The sequence below is a fragment of the Astatotilapia calliptera genome, chromosome 2, assembly GCF_900246225.1.
Source record: "Astatotilapia calliptera chromosome 2, fAstCal1.2, whole genome shotgun sequence".
Lineage (NCBI taxonomy): Eukaryota > Metazoa > Chordata > Actinopteri > Cichliformes > Cichlidae > Astatotilapia > Astatotilapia calliptera.
Genome location: NC_039303.1, coordinates 37,144,656 through 37,167,789, shown reverse-complemented (window position 1 = coordinate 37,167,789; position 23,134 = coordinate 37,144,656). Strand labels below are relative to the sequence as shown.

The following is a 23,134-nucleotide window of genomic DNA, read 5'->3' as shown; positions in this document are numbered from 1 at the left end:
TGATTTGTAATTTTTCCTCACAGGGTAAGTGGTGAACATGTTTACTTGTTTTATTTTAACAGGAAAAAAACACATGCTGATGCTATCAATGTTTCTTGCCACAGGCAGATGATGAGAAACGTACAGCTGTTTGCCAGGTGCACCACATCAATAGGAAATGAATGCGTGAGCTATGATGCTTCCAGAAATGAGCAGCTTTTATCAGTCAGGCTTTTGGTAGCGTGCTTTATACGAAACGTTAAAGAAATTGAGATTTGTCAGGGGTTTATTCTTTTCTGATTAAAGCAAATGCATTTGCTGTAACTTAACTTTCTACAACTAATAATTAGTAAATTACTTTCTAGTTAAGACAGTAAATTAAATTGACTTTAACATCACAACACATAAATGTATAATTTGCACAGTTTGCAGACACGGATGTGCTAAATTCCTAAACTTCTCAACAGCTTCTTGAATGCATTTTCACTAATGTAGTTATCTGAATGTTATACCTACTTCAGTACTACCGTGTATGAACTATACCGTTTTTTAATAAATATATGTTACTAAAAAAATATATATAGCTAGTTTTTTGGTGGGGTGTGTGTGGGCAGTACCAGTGCATATTTTATTTTATACAAAATCAAATTAAACACTGAACACAAAAGCTCATCATATGTATTTTTTTAAATACTTTAGCAGAAAAAAAAGTATCACCTCTCTTAAATATGTATGTACAGAAGCTATTGGTTTCATACAAGCTAATCTTAGAAAGTTAAAAATAACACGTTACATTACAGCTTAACTGCAAAAAGTAAGAGAGAGACTAATCTATTTTTGTCTTGTACTGTAATCCAACACTTGGATAGGCACCTTATAGCAAGAGGCAGGTACACCTTGTACCGGTTGCCAATTAAACTAGAGCTAACACAGAGAGACAGACAGACAATTGCATGCACATTCACAGTTTTGGGCAATTTAGAATCACCAATTAACCTGACCCCACAAACTGCTTGTGTCTGGACATTAGGAGGAAGGAGAAATTCAGTGGACAGTGGACTCGGAACCTGCTAAACACCTGACTTTCCCTTCAATGTCTCAGCACAAACTTTATGATTTTGAGTTAAATATGCTAACAAGTATTGGCTGTAACTTCATGGCATCTGGTACAAGAATGATCACTGCTGTGTATTTATGTCAGTGCTATATTTTTCCAGTGAATATGAATCAAACACCCAGAGGAAACAACTATCTCAACAACCACCACAGCCACCTCCATCATACAGTCTCTTAGCCTTTACATCTAGGGTTGTTATTTGGTGAAAGTGTGTATATCTCCATTTTTACTACAAAATGAATAACAAACTCCAGTCAGCTTTATCTTACCTTTGCAGTCAGTGCCAATTAGCAAATAGCATGCTAACATGCTAATCTGAGCTTTGTAAATCAAAGCAACCCTGTGCCTAAAGCCTCACAGAACTGATAGCATGGCTGCAGATTGTATGTGACAGTACTGGAATGTTTTTGTCTAAGTGCTGTTGATATAGCCATTTTTTTCCCTTGTCAGATTTTGAATCACCTCTCCAGTGGAACAACCTCGAGTTACATGCATATTGAGTGTTTTTATCACCATAAAACAAGGCAGTAAACACCTACACATTTGCATTACTGACTTGCGTCACTGGCCTGCATCAATCTCAATGCAGGGTTGGCCTTCTGATGATTTGAATGTGCTTTCTGAGTGGGTTGTAGCACAGCTCCTAGCCTACTAACAATCAGCAGGCCAGCTCTCAGCTCATTAGCCCTGGCTCCACTCACTCAGACACACATCTTCCAGAGACTCCACACCACAGCAGGGGGAATGACTGGGATAAATAAGGAATAATCAAGGAATCGTTCTGACTGTGAGTTGACCTGAATATGGGGTTCCTTCCTGGAGGCTCTGCTGACACACTGCTACCATTATAATGAATGGAGCGATGCATGGATGCAAGATTGAGAGAAAAAGACTGAGTACAGTCACACTGATGCTCAGGGTGGAGGAGGACGCTCTTTTGTGGTTAGGCTTGTTTCAGAACAACTTTTGCATGCTGTGACATCTACCCACAAGCTAAATTTAGAGTAGCTTCATTTGCAAGCCAAACAATATTAGTTTCTATAAACATGCAAACAATCAGTGAGTGGGCAGTTGTGCCTTTTGCAGTAGACTAAACAAAAAAAAAACTCTTAGTAAAGTTTACGCTAACAGTTGACTGTGTCTCTGTGCAGCTTACATGAAAGACATCTGGCTCAGAGAAAGCAGCAAGATAAGAGAGAGGAAAATGAAAAATCACTATGTAGGAGGGGAGAAAAACAAATCTGTCACTATGGCCCTTCAAATTCAGCTCACAGACACAGATCAGGCAGTACATCCTTTAATCTGTAGTTATGATGAAGAATTTAATGACTTAATATAGCAAGATGAATGTCTAACGAATCATTTTCATGACAATCTGAAAGCGTTCTTATTAACATCACCTTTATGCATTTCTGAATAATCAACACAATACATTTATCCGTCTTTCCACATTTTTCAGTTGAAGCTGATGAACCACAGTCTTTCACAAAGTTCACATAACCATGACACATCGCTGCAGTATCAGATCAGGTATCTTCCTCCATGAGGATAATATTTCATGTACAGGACATTCGTTTTCTAGTCAACTTCAGCGACGAGCCACCGCCGGTGTCTGTCCATCCATCATCTTCTGACCTTCAGCACTGTACCCTGACGGCTGCCCAGGGCACACTGGAGAGTGACTAATGTCATCTCAGCTGCCACCTCCCCGCACCAAAGGCCCCTGATATCCGTCCAGTATTATCCGAGCCTGGCGTCTACAGATTCCTATCTCTGCTCCCAGCTTTAATTATTCACGCCACTGAATCACACGCTCATCGGAGAGATAGCCAAACTGGTCAGACTGCCTGCCCTCTCTCTCTCGGCGATCTTATCTGACTGTTTGAAATTATCTCATCCTTCTCCTCTATCTAACTAAAGGAACGATTCTCTGCATGTATCTCTGTATGTGTACACCACACTTAGTGGGTGTATTGTTGGGGATCAAAAGAGGAGAAATGTGTGAAGTTATTTGGATGAACCGTCTTCATATTTTATGTTCTGCCAACATATTTTCTGTGATGTCCTTGCTGGCCTTCATCATCAATGGGCACTGACAGCGTGTTTACAACCATTTTCAATCACACTGTCAGCAGGCTCAGAACTCACTGACTGCAGGTCATTCAATCTTTTCCAGATAACATGTGTCTTCTTTGCATAAAGGCCATCTACTGCTAAATCTAGAGCTTTTAATGTCAACTAAATAACGCGTGGCGATAAAAGTAAGTTTGTTTCCATAGTGACAAATAATGCAACAAAGAAAGAGTCACATGGTGTCATTTTTGTATCATTAAAGATTGAAGCATAATTCAAGCTAAGTGCTTATTATGGTGAACACTGACCTTTATTGACAACTTTTGAACCTTTGAAAAATGACTGTTCTAAAAGCATGCAGTCAAATGTGGAATAGGTGAGAATCCAGACTGAAATGAAGACTTTTCACTTCTATCTCACTATTAGTTTATTGGGAAATACCTAAAGGAACTGAACATATGAAAATAAAGAGGCTCTAAAATAGATCACAAATAGCAAGCCAAAATGCAACAACAACAACAACAACAACAACAATAATAATAATAATAATAATAATAATAATAATAATATTTGCATAGCACTTTTTCAAACTCATACACTCATATAATTATAGGTAGTTTCAGTTCCAGCACACAGACACAGTCAAGCAAATGGTCTTACATTCTTCACACATATAAACTTCCCTACATGCATTAGATCTAAAATGGTGAAAATTAATGGAATAAAGATGAAGCAAAAGCTAATGTAGAAACATTTGTTTTCAACACTTGTTTAAAACAAACAACAGATCCACCTCTATTAATTAGCAGCCAGGTGCTCCTGTACTTGATTAATCGTCTGAAAAGTGACCACCTCTATTAAAGCAGAAGTGTTGGTGCTGTACAGGTCTGGAACATTCGGGTGTTAACACAATGCAATGGAGGAAAAACAGCAACTCTTGCTGTCCATTAATCTGGGAAGGGTTGTAAAGGCGTTCCAAACCATTTGACATTCATCATTCTACAGTAGGAAAGTGGAAAACATTCGAGAAACGTGCCAGTCTCCTAGCAGTGGATGCAAATTCACCAGCAAATTCACCAAAGGTCAGATGGAGAAATGCTTAGAGAAATTGCAAAAACCCCAAGAGCTACATCTACAGGCCTCATTTATCATTTCAGTAGCTACCTGGGGACTGCAGATATATCTTAAATTTTCACGACAGGAAGTGTTGCCAGGAGAAATGCTCTTCTCAGAACATGGCAGCACAGCTTAGGTCTGTGAAAAATTGCATCTGACCAAACAACAAAGTCCTTTCGGCAGATAAGACCAAAGTTGCCATATTTGGTGAAACCAAAGACACCACGCCAGCACAAATATGTCATACCCACTGTCAGCACACGGGTTGAGGTTTTACTTTTTGTTTTGCAGCCATAGGACTTGTGCACCTTCCAGTCAAACATGAGGCCATCTGTCCCACAGCTAAAGCTTTGGCTGAAACCGGCCAATGAAAGAGGAAAGTAAATCCAAGCACAGCATCAAATCTACAGCCAAAGGGCTAAAGAAGAAAAGAATCAAGGTCTTGCAAACAGGCAAAATCAACGTCCAGACCTCAGCTGTGGTGTGACTTTAAGAGATCTGTGCTAAAATGAATGCCCACAAACCTCAATGAACTGAACGCTGAAAAAGAAGGATGCCCCAAAACTCCTCCGCAACGATGGAGGAGACTGATAAGGTCACACACAAAATGTCATGCTTCGTACTTAACTTAAGTTGTTCTGCTAAATAGAGTTCTATTAGATCAGGTTTAGTTATATTTAGGTTTCCACACTGCGTTGGCATTTTTAGCTTCATTTTTGTTAAATGCTTGAACTTATTTTTTGTGGGGGGTTTTATACAACAGGGCTTCAGTGAGTTGTCATTACAAAGTGCAGCATTGCCTAAGCCTCGCAGTTCCGCTAAGACGGCTTTACACACCGAGTCTTGTCTGTTTTCTTTTTTATTCTTTCAGCTTTTGAGACATAAAAAAGCTAAATAAATCTTTTGATTGGTCAGAAAAAAAAACCCAAATATAAATATCTATTGGGAAATATGTTTAAACCAATCCATTTGTGAATGTTAGGTAATTTCTTTGCAGGAAATGTCAGCCCACAGTTACTGTCACTTTGTGGTTCTTCTGTGTAGAGGAGGGCCTCCTGATACAGACTACTTCTGCAGCTGTTCAATGATGCTTCTTTACGTGATGTGGTTTATCAGCGCACTCACATGCATCCTTCCTGTGGAGCTAGGAATTCAACATCTGTAACTCAAGCAAGACAACTATAAATACACTGAAGCTTAGGTGATATTAACCCTCTCAAGGCAGGCGTTGCAGATTTGCAACAGTTAAAAGCTAACAACCTGATTCCCCCACATACATATTTTATGAGTTTTTTGTACTCAGAAGTACCACTGCAGGTATTCTTTTGTGCATTAGCAACAAAAACTCAATTTGAGCCTGAGAGGGTTAAACTGAAACTTTGATCATACACGTACACAAATCTCTCCCATATTCAGCCTTTGTGTTCATCACACCCCAGACTGGGACTCTGGATCTTATTTCTTGATGACAGGTCCAGGATAGAGGAGGCTCATTTTTTGGCTGCTGGGATGAGGATGAGGGGGGGGGGGGGTTGAGGACACAGGATGGACTGCCAGATTGACAGGCCAGTGGAGCTGTCACTGGGGGCCAAGGTGTAGAGATGTTCAGGGAGTTGGCATTTGTGGCTCAAAAGATAAGCATCAGTGAGAATACGAGAGGCTTGATGGTAATCTTTCACAGGAAGTCAGGCTATACCATTGCAGAAGAAACCACAGGAGAGAGACTGACCTTGTGCGCTCATGCTCTGCTGCATTGCTTTTTAGAGGGGACCAGGCCTCTTACCCTCTGCAGACAGGAAGACACTTTGCTGTAGCATTACTCTGTTTAAACAGACAGGCAGGTCAGCTCTAGAATGGATTTGCTGATCGCTGAGAAGTCGTCTGAAACTTCAGTATTTCAGTTTTTCATAACGGCAGCATTAAAAGCATTTAAATCCCCAATAATGTATGATGTAATTTATTTTTTACTCAGTTGCTCTAGGTGGCTTCTTTAACCTAAGCAACTAAAATAAACAGTACAAAGGTTAGCAGTAAGGTTACTATGTGCCCACAGACTATGTGAACTACTGTGAATGTGGGTGTTCAGCTCAGCCACTGACAGCTTATTAACCGAACTCACCAGAAACAAAAAAAATAAGTTTTTCTTTCATGTTTTTCTTTCCTTTTGTGTTTACTTAAAAAACAAAAACAAATTATATTCATAAATTATGTGTAACCTGATCTGTTTTGTTAAAATTGCACTGATCATGGCCAAGTTTTCTTTAGCATGACCCAGTGACTGACAGGATGGTAAATATGACTAGAATTATTATACACAGAGGAAGAACATGGGATCAGGAGTCAGGTGAGAAGCTCAGGGTAGAACACAGAGAAGGATAAAAATGGATTCATGAATACAAAAGGAAAAGGATCGAATGACTAAAGCAAACACATGAAACTCTTCAAAATGTAACAGGAAGTAACTTTAAAAAGACACAAAAACTACTTGCTCGCATGAACAGGAAGAACAGAAGAAGCTGGCCCGGAAAAGAAAAACGTGAAAAAATATTTACGCTTTTATATTACATCTTTTAATATAACTACTTTCTTTTAAAAAGTATTTATTTTGTAGAAGTCTTGGTTCTATTGCTTGTATTATCATAATAGTTTGCAAGTTAACTACTTAGATCCCTATAAAAAAATATTTACTTGGATCAAAGTACATGAAAGTCACAATTAACAGAAAAATAGCAGTTATCATCTAAGAATGAAGCAGAATTACATGTCAGCAGTGCATTGATTCCAGGCTTTACCATTTACAGATGGCCAAAGCAATAAAAGCGAAGCTCTAATAATGTGTGCAATCTTGGGACTGAAGGACCAAAAAGTTTTCCATTTCTCTTGAGCTAAAAGGTCATCTTAAGTGCGTGCACAGGTCACCACTTTCTGAATGTGAGAAAATGAGGCATTTAAAGAGAACATTCGTTAAATACCTTCCTGGATTTGTTCCAGATCAAGTTTTTTAAAAAAAGAAGAAAACAATAAGTACTGTCTGCACGTTTATCGTGAGCTATCCTCAGTGACATTGGAGCTTCACTCCAATGTCACTTCATGGCCAACAATGACGCATTTAAAACACGATTCAGCAGATTTCCTTCATTTGAGCTATTACATTACTAATATTAGTTAGTTACATGTTTACAGCTGTCCAGTTTGGGTTTCTGGGTTTATAACTATCACATTAAATGCTAAAGGGTTGAATGTGTGAACAAAAGCTTTTCTTTTAGCAGTGCTTCCTAAGTATATCCTCAATACTTTATTAGGTGCTATAAAATGAGTAAATATTGCACTGAAGTCAAATTTCGTGCTAAAATATTTACTCAGATTACAATTTGGGCTCACCCATATGGTTGTTACATAAATGAAGCCAGTTGAAGAATGGGTAAATGTCACCGTGCTTCCTTTACCGCTTGGCAGAGCAGATGTCGAAATGTCATCATGTTCCTTTTAAAATCAACAGAAAAACCTACTTTAGTAAAGATTCGTTCGACCCTGATTTACTGAGCATCTGGTGTAGTGTTTAGCTTTATGCATGCTTTTAAAATAGTGTCAAACAATAAGCTGTCAAAATCACAGGGCGAAACAACACAGGAAATAATTCGCACAGAGCTAAAAGTTGCCACAGAAGTAATAAAGAAACTTAAACGAAGACTCGTGTTTGAAAGGATGCGTCTGCAAAATATTTTGTTCATTTTCTGAATTGACAATTTAGTGTCAGTAAAGTCAGGGCACAGATGCACAAGTAGAAACTGTCTGCAAAGAACCATTTTATTGTCTAAAACAGAGAAGACCTTGAGTTATAGGCCAGTTACTCACCACACAGGAAGTTATTTTAGGTTACAGTGGGCTGCTTAACTCTGAGACTTAGAGACTTGATGCAACCTCAGTGTCTCTGCGCGTACACCGGGAAGGAAGACATACTGCAGACACTTTCTCTCTATAACCATACACAAACCAAAGAAGCACAAAACTGCTGGTCACTTACTGATGAAGGTGTGCTTGCTGTATAATCTTCAGAAAAGGTGGGTTCACTTTGAGTTGAATGTTGAAATTCTGCATTTGTGAGTGTGTAAATGCTACAAAAGAACAAAGCACAGATGTTTCTCTGTGCTAAAAATAGATGAAAATGTGTGAATAGGAAAGGGGGTCTTTAAAAGGCAAGAGCTGCTGCAAAAGATGAGAAACTCACTTTGATTAAAATTCAAGAACAAGATTTCAGTTGGTTTAAATTTGATTAAAAAGTCGTTTTATTATTATTTATTATGAACATTGAACTTCCTAAAACTGAAGTGTGATTGAAACCGTGTCAAGTTAATTATGGTCAATTCTAAAAATACATATATATGTATGTTAGAAATATAAGGTGCCTCTAATTTTGATTCACAAAAATAATTACACAGAGCAAAATTGAAATATTTCACACTGCGTAACCAAATTACAGTCATAAAATGAAAACTGTCAACGAGCGCTTTTATTGCACAACCTAAAAAGTCAAGTGTGCTAAGTGAGTTTGATAAAAGATGCACAAAGAGCGAACCAATCTACTTGCTTCTAACTACCTGCAAATCGATACAAATCGATTAACGTGTGTCAACAGAGGGAAATAACTTTTAATGATAATCATCATAATTTGTTGATGGCGCTTCCTCACACTGAGCTTATTCTCGCTCTCTGCAGTTGATACGTTCTTGATCTCCGTAGCAAAGCCAGGTCACAAATCCTTAAGTAGTCTGGTGGTTTGAGTTGCCACAATCCTCTGCACCCAATTTCCATGGGGCACAAGTTTATTTTCCAGACTAACTGCTTAACCTCAGATGCTAGCTCCATGTATCTAATCTCCTTTTTCATATGTCTCGCCCCACCCCACTTCCCGTGGCCCAGTAAGCTCTGCAAAGCAGTCAGGCAGCCCCACAGAGTGTTAGACCACAGTGCCAAATCCAATACTGAGTTTGCTGCTTCTTGAGTCGGTAGCCTCTAATGTCAGCTGGCATTTTCACAATCCCTCAAATTGCTGAAATGTCCTAAATTCTATTTTGGGCAGGTTTCCTTCCTGCTTTCTGTTTTGTTTTCCTTCATGGCCAAAGAAAACTATCAAAAGCTGTCAATCAAAGACTGGTGGATAACTCGTGAGGATGTGGTTCTTTTCCTCTTTGTGCCCTTTTTGAAAACAGGATTTTAAAATTCATGGAATATTTTTAACCTCCTAAGACCCGAACTCTTCCACGGCAGCATTTTTAATTTCTCTTTGATATTTGGGCTGATTGGGACACGATGAATGTAAACACAAAGAATTACCAGATTTTTTTATTTTTACCTTATTTTTGTTTTTAGGAAAAATGAGAGCCACATCTGAGGATATTCGTTCACAATTTTGATAGAACGGTAGCAGAATAATGTCCTCGTAAGTGGATGTCAGGCCCTTGTAGAGCAAAATTTAGTATTTTGGTCTAAATATCCCAAAATGTGATGTCCACATATGTGGACGCAGGTCCTAGGAGGTTAAAATTTGAAAATTACACAAGTGAAGGAACTGTGACTGCACGAGTCTGTCTCAGTGCAGCGTGCTAATGCAAAAGCATAACAACTGTCTTTGTGCCCTTCAGCTGTTTCACTGTGAGATTGGATTTCAGTTCATTTGATCTGAGTGATCTAATGTGATCAAATTTAAAACGATTTCACAGCCACCTTTGTGATATTCACGAACTTGTGGACCACGTAAAATCTGCTCACTTTTATTCACTTTAACCCCCGTTTTTTGGCATTAAGAAAGACTGAAACCTCTGGAGCACCTAATTATTGAACTGTTAATGAGAAAACCGTCTGTGGCACATTGTGATTCAACAAGTATGTGCCTCTAGATTACAGAAGAAGTAAGACTTTGGACATACTCTCGCTAGTGATGTGTTAACCATTTGAAATACAGTGTATTTCAAACAGTGTAAAGTTAATCAGATTTAACGTATATTAAGTTTATTTGATTCAAAATACACCAGCACCAGCATGTTTGGGGTAAGGAGTGTTGACCGGTTAAATTATTCATGGATTAAATTCTGACATTGTATACGGTTGTGAGTTTAAATTTTATGGATTTTTCATGAATTAATTGTTAGATTTTTAAGACAAAACTGTAAACAAAATTGTAAAAATCAGCAACATTATCTTGACCATACAGAGAGATACTTTTAGACACATGCAGTGATATTACCGAGTTGCAGGGAAGGCTCACGTTTGATCGTGTTTGATCTGGTCTTATTTGGGTGATCTACAACTTGTTCGGGATGCTAATTACTTTGCGTATTTAACCAAAATCTAATATCACGTTTCCTCTGCCTCCCATAATCCGCCAATACAGCCTTATTACTCATTATGCTGATGACACTTGACCGAACCTTTTAGAAAAGAAAGTTATATAAAACAGTCATCACTGAAGTTTAGGTAAACTCATCTGTATGATTGAGCCAAGAGTGAAGGCAAGAGTGTGTAGCACTGACGCTGGTCTAGAAAAGTTATAAACTGAGTGTCCTCAGTTATTAATATGAGTTACCTCCATAAGCACCTCCATAAATCTAAACCAGGTCACGTCTCTTCCTTCAAATCCTGCAGAACCTCATTTTAAGTAGGAATAATGTTAATATGTGAACAATTATATTTAAAAAGTCAAATATAATCATTAGCAAACTTGATCATCGTCATGAATTTTAACTAATACAAGTTTTTTGGTTTGTTTCTTAGATTTTTGGGTGTTGGGGGGGGGGGGGGGGGGGTCAGAACTGTTGACCATAATTCAGCTATGACCAAGAAAAACTCGTCAGTGTTAATTTCAATGACACTTTGTTACATGTAAACTCAGCGTGCTTAACATAAGATAAGAATAATTGAATAGTTCTGGTATTTTTGTTTTGCTTGGTTTTTTGTTTTTGTTTTTGTTTGTTTGATTGTTTGTTTTTTGCTTTTTGCTTTTTGGCATCATCAGTCCTTCCATTTGAAGAACAAACTCCAAAGCCAGGTGATAATGGAGGTGGGAATCACCATACATCCCACGATACGATATTATCACAATACATAACGCACGATACGGTATTATTGCAATTTTAAAAAATATTTTGCGATATTCAGATTCTGTACATAAAGGTAAACTTTATCAATATTCATTTTATCTAATATCAAAGTCTCGCACTCAGTCTTTCTCTCATTTCAGTTTTATTGTTGACAAACTGAACGGTTTGTATTACAGTCTAGTCCAACTGAACTGAATGCAACCATCTGGTACAATTACAGCTATTCTGAACTATGCAATATGAAAACTATGCAGCCCCTTCAGCAACTGAAGAATTTGAAAGTAAATTAAAACAATACATAATTTTGCGTTAAATAAAAAAGTTTTAAACTTAATTAAAATAAAACATGTCTTAAATTAAAATAAGTAAACTGTCATGTTTATTGCTGCCAAAAACAAGTTAAACACATTTGGACAGTGAAGGGATGTCAGGATTGTTGCTCAGAAAAAGGATCAACATGCTCTGAAGTCAGAGCACAAAAACCTTTTTTGTAACAAAATATCGATTTCTGCTGTCCCTGTATCGATACATCATTAGCAAACAAAATATCACGATACTACACAGTATCGATTTGTTCCCCCACCCCTAGGTGGTAATGTCAAATGTCAAATGATCAACCTTCAATGGATGGATGGATTGAGTTAACATTTTTTTAAAAAGTGTTAAAAAAAATTGCTGAACAGTTTCTGTTATGTTAAAAATATAAATCACACCCAAAAGAAAACATCGTGGCTCCAAGTGACAGCAGCAGGAGGCCACAAACGGCTCTGTTTTGTTGTATATAATGACCTCATTCCTCTGCATGTGTAACTGTTGAGTAAGAAAAGTCCAAGGACAAACTGTATTGGAAGGCCACATTCTTTTGCTGAACACCCAACTAATGATGTTTTTCATTTTTGTTTCACCCCCTCGTTAGCTGCAGAGAGAGGGAACAGCCATGAGTCTGCTGTGATAATGGTGAGTTATGGCGGCCGTATCCACAGCGTTTCGCTGCTGGTTCCACATGAATGTTCCCAGGGGATACGCTGGGAGTCTGCAGCCCCCTGTGTAATTACCTTTTAGCACAGAAATGACTGAAGTGAGATTCTGCTCTGTCATTGTTAGTGCATTGTAAAAACAACACATTGTAGGCGACAAGGATTGTTCTCTGTGATTTAGTAATATCATTTCTAAACTGAAATTGTGAAATATTTTATATTAGTGTCACCAATTATACAATAATTTTCTCATAAGTTTACATGCACTCTGCTGACATGTGTTGGTTACTATTAATAATACTTGTTAATGAATTAATACATTATACGTCTATCATTTAAAAACATAAGAGGTTTAAAGAAATTAAAATAGTTGTTATATATTCTAGGTAAACGTATTGTTTGGGCGATTACTATGTAATGTCAGCACCAAGGTATTACAAGGAAATGCTCTGTGTTTAGAGGAAAGCTTCTTCTGTACTTTCCTAAGCGCTTAGGTTCACGATGCTTCTCAGAAGTGCAGAGCAGAACAACGTTGCATGGCGCAAAGTGCTAACACTCAAACGTAATGACCAAAGTCCTCTGGAAAGAGGAAACGGCTTGCATGTACATCAGAAAGGGACGAAATCTGATCTTAACTTAAAAACCTAAACATATGTTTTTGTTCTTTTCTCATTCATCTGGATAACTCTATTGAACTCTATTGAACTCTATTGAACTCTATGATCTATATGATGATTCAAAGACTGAAAATGTCGAGTTAGAGTTGATTTCTACAACAAAAACATTATAGTTCAATCATATTCTGAAAAACTATTTTGAACATTGTATCATGAACTACAGCAAACTACAAAAATGTGTAACAGACCTGAAGTAAAATCTAATGTTGCATATCTCAAATGTTTTCTTTTCATAAAAGTGTTTTTAGCTGAGGAGGACTAATATCTGTTTAAAAACCTATACTGTTACTTTTTTTTTATTTGGTTTAAATGTCGATTAAGGATTGCTTGCAATTTAATTTTCTCATTAAGACTGCGTTAGTCAGGTAGTTTAGATAGATTAGTTTAATAAATGGGGAATTAAAAAATAAATTTCCAGCCCAGTATTTTTAAAATAAAGTCTCAGGGTGCATCATTAGAGACAGAAAACATGGACACATGGTTTCCACAAAATATTCAGGTTGGGTGGTGCACAAATGTCTAATGGTGACACTGCACCTGCTGGACCCAAACATCAATTTCCTTGTGGAAAAGTCAGTCTTGACTTCTCCTCATTAAAAGCAAAGGAGTTCTGACGTGGAGGTTTTTAACTAAAGGAGAGGAGCAGGTTTGATTCGGCACGATCAATGCACCCGTTAACTGTGTATTCACCGTAATCTCACCCATCTTTCCAAATTTGCAACAGCAGGAACAAAATACCAAACATGGTCACAATGCACTTTGTGTCATATGTCATTAACTCCCAGAAATAGACGCTGCTGATTTTTAACACTGTGTCACAAGCTATCACCTCTTTTTCTATGATGTGTTGGCTTTGGTGCCTGTGTAATTGTAAATGAGGAAATCCCTGGGGGACAAGCAGCGGGTTATATCACCATAGTTGCTTCCTGTGCTTAGTGTAGTGTATGTGCATCGAAACTGCAAAGAGTTGCCTGCTCAGAATATGTTACTTTATACTGATGTTGAGGGCAAGAAAAGGCAAGTTAAAAAAACTACAACAAAAAACAAAAATAATGGCAATAATAACAGCAGGCCAGTGTCATTTCCCACTCTAAAGAAGCTGCAATTTTCTTTTCACAGGATCGCAGCAGAGCAGAAAGGAACAGAACTCAAAGATATGCTAACGACGTAGAGGAACCAGAGTACGACGTGGTGGATAACCAGGAAGAAGTGCTTAGTGTACGCATTCTTCCTGCGAGGCCCATAAATGATGACCAAGAGTATGCAGGTAGAAAGAAAGTCTTTCATTTCTATTTTAATGTTAGTTTTGTTCATACTAACATCTAGTACTGCTACTACCTCAGCTATAGCTTGATTTTAATTTCATGAGTTGAAAATGTATTTAAAGCGTCTTTAATGAGACCACTGAGAAAAGTTGTTTATTTGGTCCTAATAAAGCACATTAAAACATGAAAGTAAGAGGAACTTAGTGATTATTATTATTATTATGTTTAATAGTGTTTTATTATTTCCTTTTTTCATTATTTCTTAAATGTATACATATACAGTGGATTAAGGACATACGTCCACAAGTAATTATTAAATGAATTGTTAAGCAGTTATCTTAATCTAAAACCACTAAAATGATTTTAATAATTCCCAAACTTCTTCAAACTTGACTTAAAGTACTATTTGTACTTGACACAGGGACACTGAGTCTATTTTACCTTCCTACACAGAAATGCTCTCATGAATGTAATTAGAATGAAGCTGAATGAGGTGCAGGGGAAAAAACAGATCTACCACAAACTGTGGTGAGAATGAAAGCAGCCTGGATCTGAGAAAGAGCTCATGCTGAGTGAGCATGATCTGCCAGTGGGTCTCCAGGGCCATCTGTTGGCTGAGTCAGACTGCGGGAGATTACAATTATCCAGCAGCTGAGGGGGAAGAGAGGGAAATGTGCAGTGCGAACAAGCTCGCTTTACTCTCCTGCTTGGATGTGGCCCGCAGCCAGGGGCCTCACAGCTGCATGTCTACAACTTTTTAGTGAATGTGGCTTTTAAATTTGTTCACACTTGGAGCATTCTCCCTCTGTAATCAATACAGTCTGCTGCTGCAGTGCACTACTGGGACCGACATCGACCGACTTACAGGAATGATACAAACTCACAGGGTGTTTAAACTGTCAGCTTACACTGGAACTTCTTAAAGTACTATCATCACAGTCATTGATGAGAGTGTTTCTTTGGCTCTTAAGACAGGGATCTCCCAAGGTCATCATCAGCTCACAACCTTTCATCACTCTCCCCTGTAAGGTTTCTTTTTTGGTCTTCATTAATGAATATACAATTTGAATGCAACTACCTTACTGACCGTACTCCACATTTCGTTGTGCTCTTCAATCAATCAGGGAAACTCAAATATCCTCCCAAGATGTCCATCCAGAGAAACACCATTTTCAACAGGTAAACCTACAACGCATTTAAAATTGAGTGATTATTGTGGTAAAGATACTGAACAGTAACAGTGAAATTCAAATCAGAGACATCTTTGTTTACCTTGAAAAACAAAACTATTAAATCACAGTTAATTAACAGTTAAAATAACTTAATTACATAATCGCGCACATCCATACTTTGCCTGGTAACAGCAGCTTGTGCTGGCAAATATGATCAATGAAAATGAGAAAACATTGGATAAATATTGAAGGTAACTTAGTCTTTGCAATGGCTTAATAATTTCTCTCTTCTTGGTTGCTGCTCATCAAAGCACAGAGTCACTTAGACGGCATTACTCATGCTGAAAACCCATATGATGCAACTAACTTCATTAATTAGTTGCTGCCTGCCCTTGCACCTTTGCACTGCCAGAGTGGGCAGCGACTAGCTAATGAACATAGTGAAGCAAATACTAGCTCTAATTGTCGCTTAAAATCAAAGAAGAATGAAAAGAAAGTACTTCAAAAGAAATCTGAAGTTGTGTTTTACACTTGACTGACAAAGTAGGAAAGTCAACTCCACCTAAACAACTTGGGGATTTAGTGGTAGCTGTCGATATTCAGCTAGTTTTTAACTCAACCAGATAACATGAAGTTATGTAGTTCATTTCATCAGTCTGTATGTCTTTTTGTTGTATTGTTTGTGGTAATGCTCAGAAACGAATGGATAGGTTGACATGAAAAGTTTACCAGAGATGGCACAGAGGGCGGCATAGAGGTGACTGCACCACTGGGAAGGGCAAACATTTAAAATTAATAAACATTTCAAAAATGGGAGACATTGTCTTGAAATTCTTAAGAATATTTTTTAACTAAGCAGGATCTAGATATACCTCTCATCCATGCATGGTGTGGTGAGAAATATTCAGCCTCTAGTGATGTGCAGTCTTTGGCGACTCTTTTTTTCTGTTTAATTTAATGCAGCTTAACATAAAATACTTTTTTCTCATAGATTTACAGCTTCTGATCTCAGTAGATTTGGCATCCTCTAATACTAAAGCTGATTATTACAGATTAATTGAAGGATGCTGGTTGTCTTTAGTTAAATGTACTGTAATGTTTTCTGTAAACTGAGTAAAAGCTGATTCTGTCCCAGAAAAGAACCTTTTCACCTTTGTCTTCTGTGTTTGAAACACAGCACCTGTGATAAATAGAGATCTGAAGCCTGGCCGACAAAAGATGAAAACAGGTAACATCTCAGCTGACTGAAATTGTTTTGCCTTTCTGGGTCACAGTTTAAATCTCATATTGTATATTCACGTGGTGTAGTTACAGATAGGAGGATCCCACCGGTGCCAAAAGGAGACCAGGTAACTTCACGTGCCAAACAATACAGTTTACTGTACTACTGTTTGTTTGCTTTTTTATCTTTCAATAAATTGTAATGCTGACAAACTATTAAAAAGGTGACCAACTTTTTCTCTTTCTAACATTACAGCACTCACAAAGGTAATTTGCTAAATTATTGTTTAAGTTACTCATTGTTGTATTTATCTGCCTTATGGACGCACTTACTGTTTGATTCTTTGTTCCTGCAGGAGTTTGCAATCACCGTCACCTTTTACCCTGGAGTTGGTCAATGTCTTGTCTGGAAAGGCTCCACAGCAAGGTTGCAGGAGAGAGTGAGTACTGTTTTATTTTATATATAGAACCTGACACTTGTCCCAGTTCCCTGTGGTTTTAATTTGCTGGAGTTGACGATAACCCAGTGTGACGTTTTCCCTGCAATAATGGTGTAAAGCAAAAACAACACCCCACAGTTTGTACAGTGTAGCGATGACACCATCTGCTGGTTGGAAAGATTATCACAGAAAATGCTGGAGGCTCTTCTGACATGTTATTTAATGTCATTTGATTTCAGCAGAGAGCACGGGACCACTAGAAATGTAAGTAGCTGAAAATGCTGAACCTATAAGAAGGTGTTGTTTGCGTTTTATTCACCATCTCTTAACAAACTAAGTCCTATGAGAAATACTGTAAAATAAACATGCTTTCCTTATTCATATATACATTTGATTTTATTCTACAAATTTCACCAAGCATTGCCGTTTAACTCTCTTTTTATACTTTTAACAGGCAGAGTTTAGTTCACATATGAAAGGTAAGATAAAAATCACAGCCTCTTGTGATAAAGCGTTACCAATAATTGTTTACAACTGTATTAACACATAAAGGGTTTTTATTTTTAGGTCCACTCAGTTCTGAAAGTCTTACACCTGGCAGTTACAGGCATTCACTGGATTTGGAGTCTCACTTAGAAAGAAGGTCTGACTTTATATTTTCAGGCTTCTCAAGATGCTTTTTTAAATGTCTTATTTACATGCATCTTTTTTATCTTTTATTTAGGACCCATCAAAGTCTAGGTAAGTATCTTTGAGCTCGTCATTATCAGTCATTATACAGTTACTGACTTAATAAGTCCCCCCTGACATCTACTTAAAGAAAGGGTCCCATCAAAACGCCATCACCATGAATGGCCTCAGACAAAAGAAGACTTTGACCAGCACGACTTTGTCCCAATGGAAAAACCTCAACAGGTACATGTGCTGCTACAGTCATGTGAAAAAGAAAGTTTTTGTTGAAGTATGTCTGTAAAGGTTCTCAGTCATCCAGGTCATCGTACTCTAAGGAGCTTGGAAAGAAGCGTCTGGACTTCTTTAAGAGACTTTCCCCCTCTCATCCAAGAAGCTTCTTCAGTTCTAAGAGCAGTTGGTGGATAGTCCCAGATTCCCAGCCCTATGGGAGTGTCCCCAAGAGGGTCATGTGCCCCCTATGGATCCTCTACCTAATCACATGAAGCCAAGGTGTGAAAGTGTGTGTGAGTCACAATCAGCCAAGGTTTCAGGTGAACCCACTGTGAAAACTAGCCCAATGGGTTCACAACATGGAAGAGCCACCTCCACGGGACACAACTCGCATGCATCTAAAGGACAAAGGTCATTGTTTCAAGGACGCCAATGTTCACATTTTGGACAGAGAAGACAGACGGTTTGAAAGAGGAGTGAAAGAAGCATCTATGTCCACTGTGAGCGACCATCTTTGAACAGAGAAGGTGGCTTACGACACCAACTGACATCTATAATCCAGTTTTGAGTTCCCTCCCCAGACACCTTAACACCCACTCACATCCTGGGCCATTTAACCTCAGTAAATCACATGACAGTGTGCGGATAGGTTTGACAGTGGGTTCACCTGAAACCTTGGCTGATTGTGACCCACACCCACTTTCACACCTTGGCTCGTGTGATTCGGTAGAGGATCAAGAGGGGGTCCATGACCCTCTTGGGGACACTCCCATAGGGCTTAAAATCAGGGACTCTCCACCAACTGCTCTTAGAACTGCAGAAGCTTCTTGGATGAGAGGGGAAACGTCTTCAAGGAAACTTAAAGAAGTCCAGACGCTTTTCTTTGCAAACTTAAAATTTTCATAGAACTCTAAAAAAGACATTTGAAAGGTTAAGTGATTCAGGATTCAAGAATGACTTTAAAGGACTTTACCAGTCCCTTGTGTCATTGTGGAGGGATTTTGGCCCACTCTTCTTTACAACATTGCTTCAGTTCATTGAGGTTTGCAGGCATTTGTTCATGTGCAGCTTTCTTAGGGTCCCACCATCTATTTCAATCAGGTTGAGGTCTGGACTTTGACTGGGTCATTCGTTGTAGATTTGCTGCTGTACTTGGGATGATTTTCCCGGTTGCATGATCCAGTTTCAGTCATGCTTTAGCTGTTGGACAGATGGCCATAGACTTCACTTAAGAGTACTTTGGTATGCAGCGGAGTTTATGATCAACTGCACAGGTCCTGTGTCTGCAAAACAAGACCCAGCCATCATACCTCCACCACCAGTTGGTAAGAGGTGTTTGCACTGACATGCTATGTTTAGCATGTGGCAGCAGCAAGTATCTTTGCTACTATGAGTCACTTCAGTATTGCATAGACACAGTTTTTAACACCTATTATTCAGTAGGAGAGCTTAATTAGCAGATGCACTATTCTCTTCAGCTGGCACTTCTCCTCAACCACTTTGCTCCACCTTTCCCTCCAGCAGCTGAGCCAAGAAATTACACCTCGCCACGCCAAATATCTCCACTTTGGTCTCATCAGTCCAAAGGAGACTGTTCCTGAGATGTTGTGGTTTGTTAAGATGCAACTTTGCAGACTTGCAGCCATGCTACTACGTTTCTTCAGAAAGAAGTAGCTTTCTACTGGTAACCCTTTCAAAAAAGCCAAACATGTTCATTCTTTTTCTAATTGTACATTCAAGAGCTTTAAGGTTCAGCATGTTAACTGAGGCCTGTAGAGTCTAAGATGTAGCTCTTGGGTATTTTTCACTTATTTTGTAGCACCTAGCAATGTACAGTTTGACCTTAGGGTGAATTTCTTGGGGGAATCCACTCCTGGGAAAACTGTAGTATTGTGTAAACAAACACCTGAATAATCATTTCCAGCAAAATGCCAAAGCTTCTGTGTTTTAGAGATGATCACATGTGCTGATGATCAGGTAATCAAGTGTATTGGCATCACCTGGCTGCTAATTACCCCTTTAATTCCTATGGAAACAGTGGAGGTGTATCTAATTTTTCACAACTATCCATAATTAACCCAAACTAATCCTGTAATCAAGAATGACATCCATCACAACGTGATATTAACTAGCTTTGAATCCACTGATCAATGAACTTTTCTGGTAGACCTGTGAGGAAGATTGGTACATCGGGACATGTAATCGAGCAGATGCTGAGCACGCCTTGCACCTGGTGAACAAGGTATATGAATAAGGACTCTAAATATAAAAATATAACTGAACATGTCTTAAGCTTGGGCAGATGTTAAACATAGTTATTTGGATCTATATCAGTTGAAAGTGTAAAAACAACACACCAAAAGCACAGTTTAACAGGAGTATTCTTTTCTTTCTGTAACTCCTCCCATTAGGATGGTGCATTTTTGGTACGAGACTGCTCCACCAACAGCAACTTTGAACCCTTGGTATTGGTTGTGTATCATGAGAAGAAGGTTTACAATGTCAAAATTCGGTTTGTCGAGAGCACAAAAAAGTACGCATTGGGCACAGGATATCGTTCAAATGATGTGAGTGAACACATTTCAGAAAATGTTTCATTAAGAACCCTCAATCGCACTATATTTACTCTAATTCCCTTTATTTTTCCTCAGATGTTTGACTCTGTGGCAGACATCATCAAGTTCCACTCCATATTTCCAATAACACTTGTCAGTGGGAGAACCGCGATGGGAAACAAGTACCCAGACAACTGTGTGCTGACATTTCCTATAACAAAAGGGGATGTTGAACGGTTGCTACAATAACATGTGAACCTTGCCAACAAAGATTTGTCAATGTGCTTCTTGTGTCATGTGTGTTCACAGTTCCACAAAAACTGTAGCGCTGTCATTCTGAGCAAGTTGGGGTGGATGGATTTTGTAAAAGAAAAATATATACGTTGATCAGACATGCCTATAATTTCTGGTTATTTTGATAATAATAATGTGCTAATGGTTTTTAAATTAATCCCATAGACAAGTGGTTCTCAAATTCTTTGGGTCCAGTGACACAAAACCTCCTATAATCAAAATATCGATTTGGCTGGTTCTGCCACAGCATTCGAAAATCTTCCCACACCTGCTAGCTACCAGGCTAATAAACTAGCAAGTGATTTCATTGTTGCAGTGAGTCACAATCATATCAGTTCCTCCTGTTCCTCCATAATATGGTAGCAATTACTGGATAAAATATGCTTTTGTTATTGAATCAAATGGTCCCCAATCTGTAAAATGCACTTTTTAATGATCTAGCGCAATTTAACAAATTTTTTTACAGATCCCTTGTCCCCCGGACCCGATTAGAGACCCACTTCTCTCTGACAGATAATAGTGATCTACCCTAATTATCCTAATTTAATGTCTTCAAATTGTATATTTTGTAGCAGCAATCTAAAATAAAAAGTCTGTAACTGTACAATTATACAAACCAAAAAGCTAGAACCAAATAGTGTAATCTTTGGTCATTTTTTGCTTTATATGGATATGTGTATAAACATATACACATATCTACTGAGAAATAAAAGAAATATTAAATATTAATCTCTTAAATACTAATCTGGTTTTTGGACAGTTGATTTGGAATTCAGTTAAACACTGATCATGAATCCATATAAAAAAGTTAGTATTTTCATGTGTTTCGCCTCCTTGTATACTTTTCTTGGCAGGAATGGACTTCCATACCTACTTCACATTTTCCTTTCTTTTTCTTAAATCAGACTTACTTCCCTGTCCTTATTTTTAACCAGCACAATGCTGTTTTTCAGTCATGAACTGCATGAAATGTTATAAGGATTTTATTTTATCACGATTTTATTTTAAATTATTACAAGAGTTGGGAAATTCCCAGTGCTAGGTTTCAGTTAGCTTGACTCAGTGCCATTCAGTGGCTCTGGCTTAAGTGCAGTGAATTGATTTAGAGAGTGCTCAGCAGTATTTCTGTTGGTAACTTAACTAAAGATAGCAAGTGAAACCATTTATAACATGGAACTAAAGTTTACTAATTTTTACAATATAAGTGGGAAAATGACAGATTGAAAGCCACTTTTACAAGCTAAATAGCAAATTTAAGGCTAAACAAACTACTTCAAGTCACATGATTGATTGATTGATAGATAGATAGATAGATAGATAGATAGATAGATAGATAGATAGATAGATAGATAGATAGATAGATAGATAGATAGATAGATAGATAGATAGATAGATAGATAGAGTAACAATACTTTATTTATCCCGAGGGAAATTGTTTAAAAGGCTACCAGACAATCCGGTGTCATCATGAGCACCCTTTCTGACCATACATGGAATACACAAACATAACACTGGGAAGACAGGTAGGGGAGGTACGAAAAAAACAATGGAAATACACACGAGGAAAGAGGAGGAGAAAAAAGATATCCTCGCAGACTGAGCTCCTCGGGGAGAGCAGTTTGAGAACAGAAAAAAACACCTCAGCACAGAAAGCACATAAATCTTCACATCTTACAACCTAAAAGCACATGACTTGCAGCGGGGGGGGGGTCAGGAGTTAGTCCATGTAGACAGCAGCCAGTCTTCCAGTGCTAGACAGATCCGCCTGCCTACTTCAGGTGGGAGTAAGCGTTTGGAGGCATTGGGGGGGGGTAAGTGCGTGTCTGTGTACATGGGAGATTTGCGTGTGTGTGTGTGTGTGTGTGTGTGTGTGTGTGTGTGTGTGTGTGTGTGTGTGTGTATCCTGTGTTCAACTTGAGAGAGAGTTTCACCCGGTTAAGCAACAGTCAACAGTCCTCCAGCTGACCCATGTGACCTTGAAGGATAGGAGCAGATGGTCAAAAATAATGAACTGGTATGCATAATTACAGCCATACCAGATAGTAAGCTCATGGAGAAATGCAGTCAAAGTTAAAAACATCGATTGATTGATAGATGGCAGAGTCAAAGGAGAGAAACAAAGGTGCAGAAGTGGCTCAGTAAACTTGTGAGAGCATAATATGAACAATTTTCCATTAGTTTTACAAAACCAGAGTGAGGTCATTTAAACCTAAACCATGGAGCTCCCAGTGCACAGCATTTGTGCTGA

General features: G+C 38.2%; 1 protein-coding gene across 3 annotated transcripts; it reads left to right on the top strand.

The window, feature by feature from the left end:
- Positions 1–8,189: 8,189 nt before the first annotated feature.
- On the top strand, positions 8,190–20,984 carry clnk (cytokine dependent hematopoietic cell linker). Of its 3 annotated transcripts, none has more exons than XM_026146861.1 (17): positions 8,190–8,346; positions 12,305–12,339; positions 14,156–14,303; positions 15,273–15,325; positions 15,426–15,480; positions 16,651–16,701; positions 16,782–16,822; positions 16,951–16,961; positions 17,051–17,134; positions 17,374–17,398; positions 17,589–17,613; positions 17,702–17,777; positions 17,859–17,875; positions 17,955–18,049; positions 20,205–20,279; positions 20,449–20,604; positions 20,689–20,984. In XM_026146861.1, the coding sequence occupies exons 2-17, from the start codon at positions 12,337–12,339 to the stop codon at positions 20,839–20,841; spliced, it is 1,068 nt and encodes a 355-aa protein (XP_026002646.1). In that variant the 5' UTR covers positions 8,190–8,346; positions 12,305–12,336; the 3' UTR covers positions 20,842–20,984. The 3 variants fall into 3 exon arrangements, with proteins under 3 accessions (XP_026002646.1, XP_026002654.1, XP_026002636.1); XM_026146869.1 differs by having other exon boundaries at positions 12,299–12,339; positions 17,377–17,398; XM_026146851.1 differs by having other exon boundaries at positions 12,299–12,339.
- Positions 20,985–23,134: the final 2,150 nt, after the last annotated feature.

Bases quoted from the DNA above. Each gene is read 5' to 3' on its own strand.
- clnk (XM_026146861.1), top strand. The intron at 20,280-20,448 runs GTATATGAATAA...TCCTCCCATTAG, and splicing joins CCTTGCACCTGGTGAACAAG to GATGGTGCATTTTTGGTACG. The intron at 20,605-20,688 runs GTGAGTGAACAC...ATTTTTCCTCAG, and splicing joins CAGGATATCGTTCAAATGAT to ATGTTTGACTCTGTGGCAGA.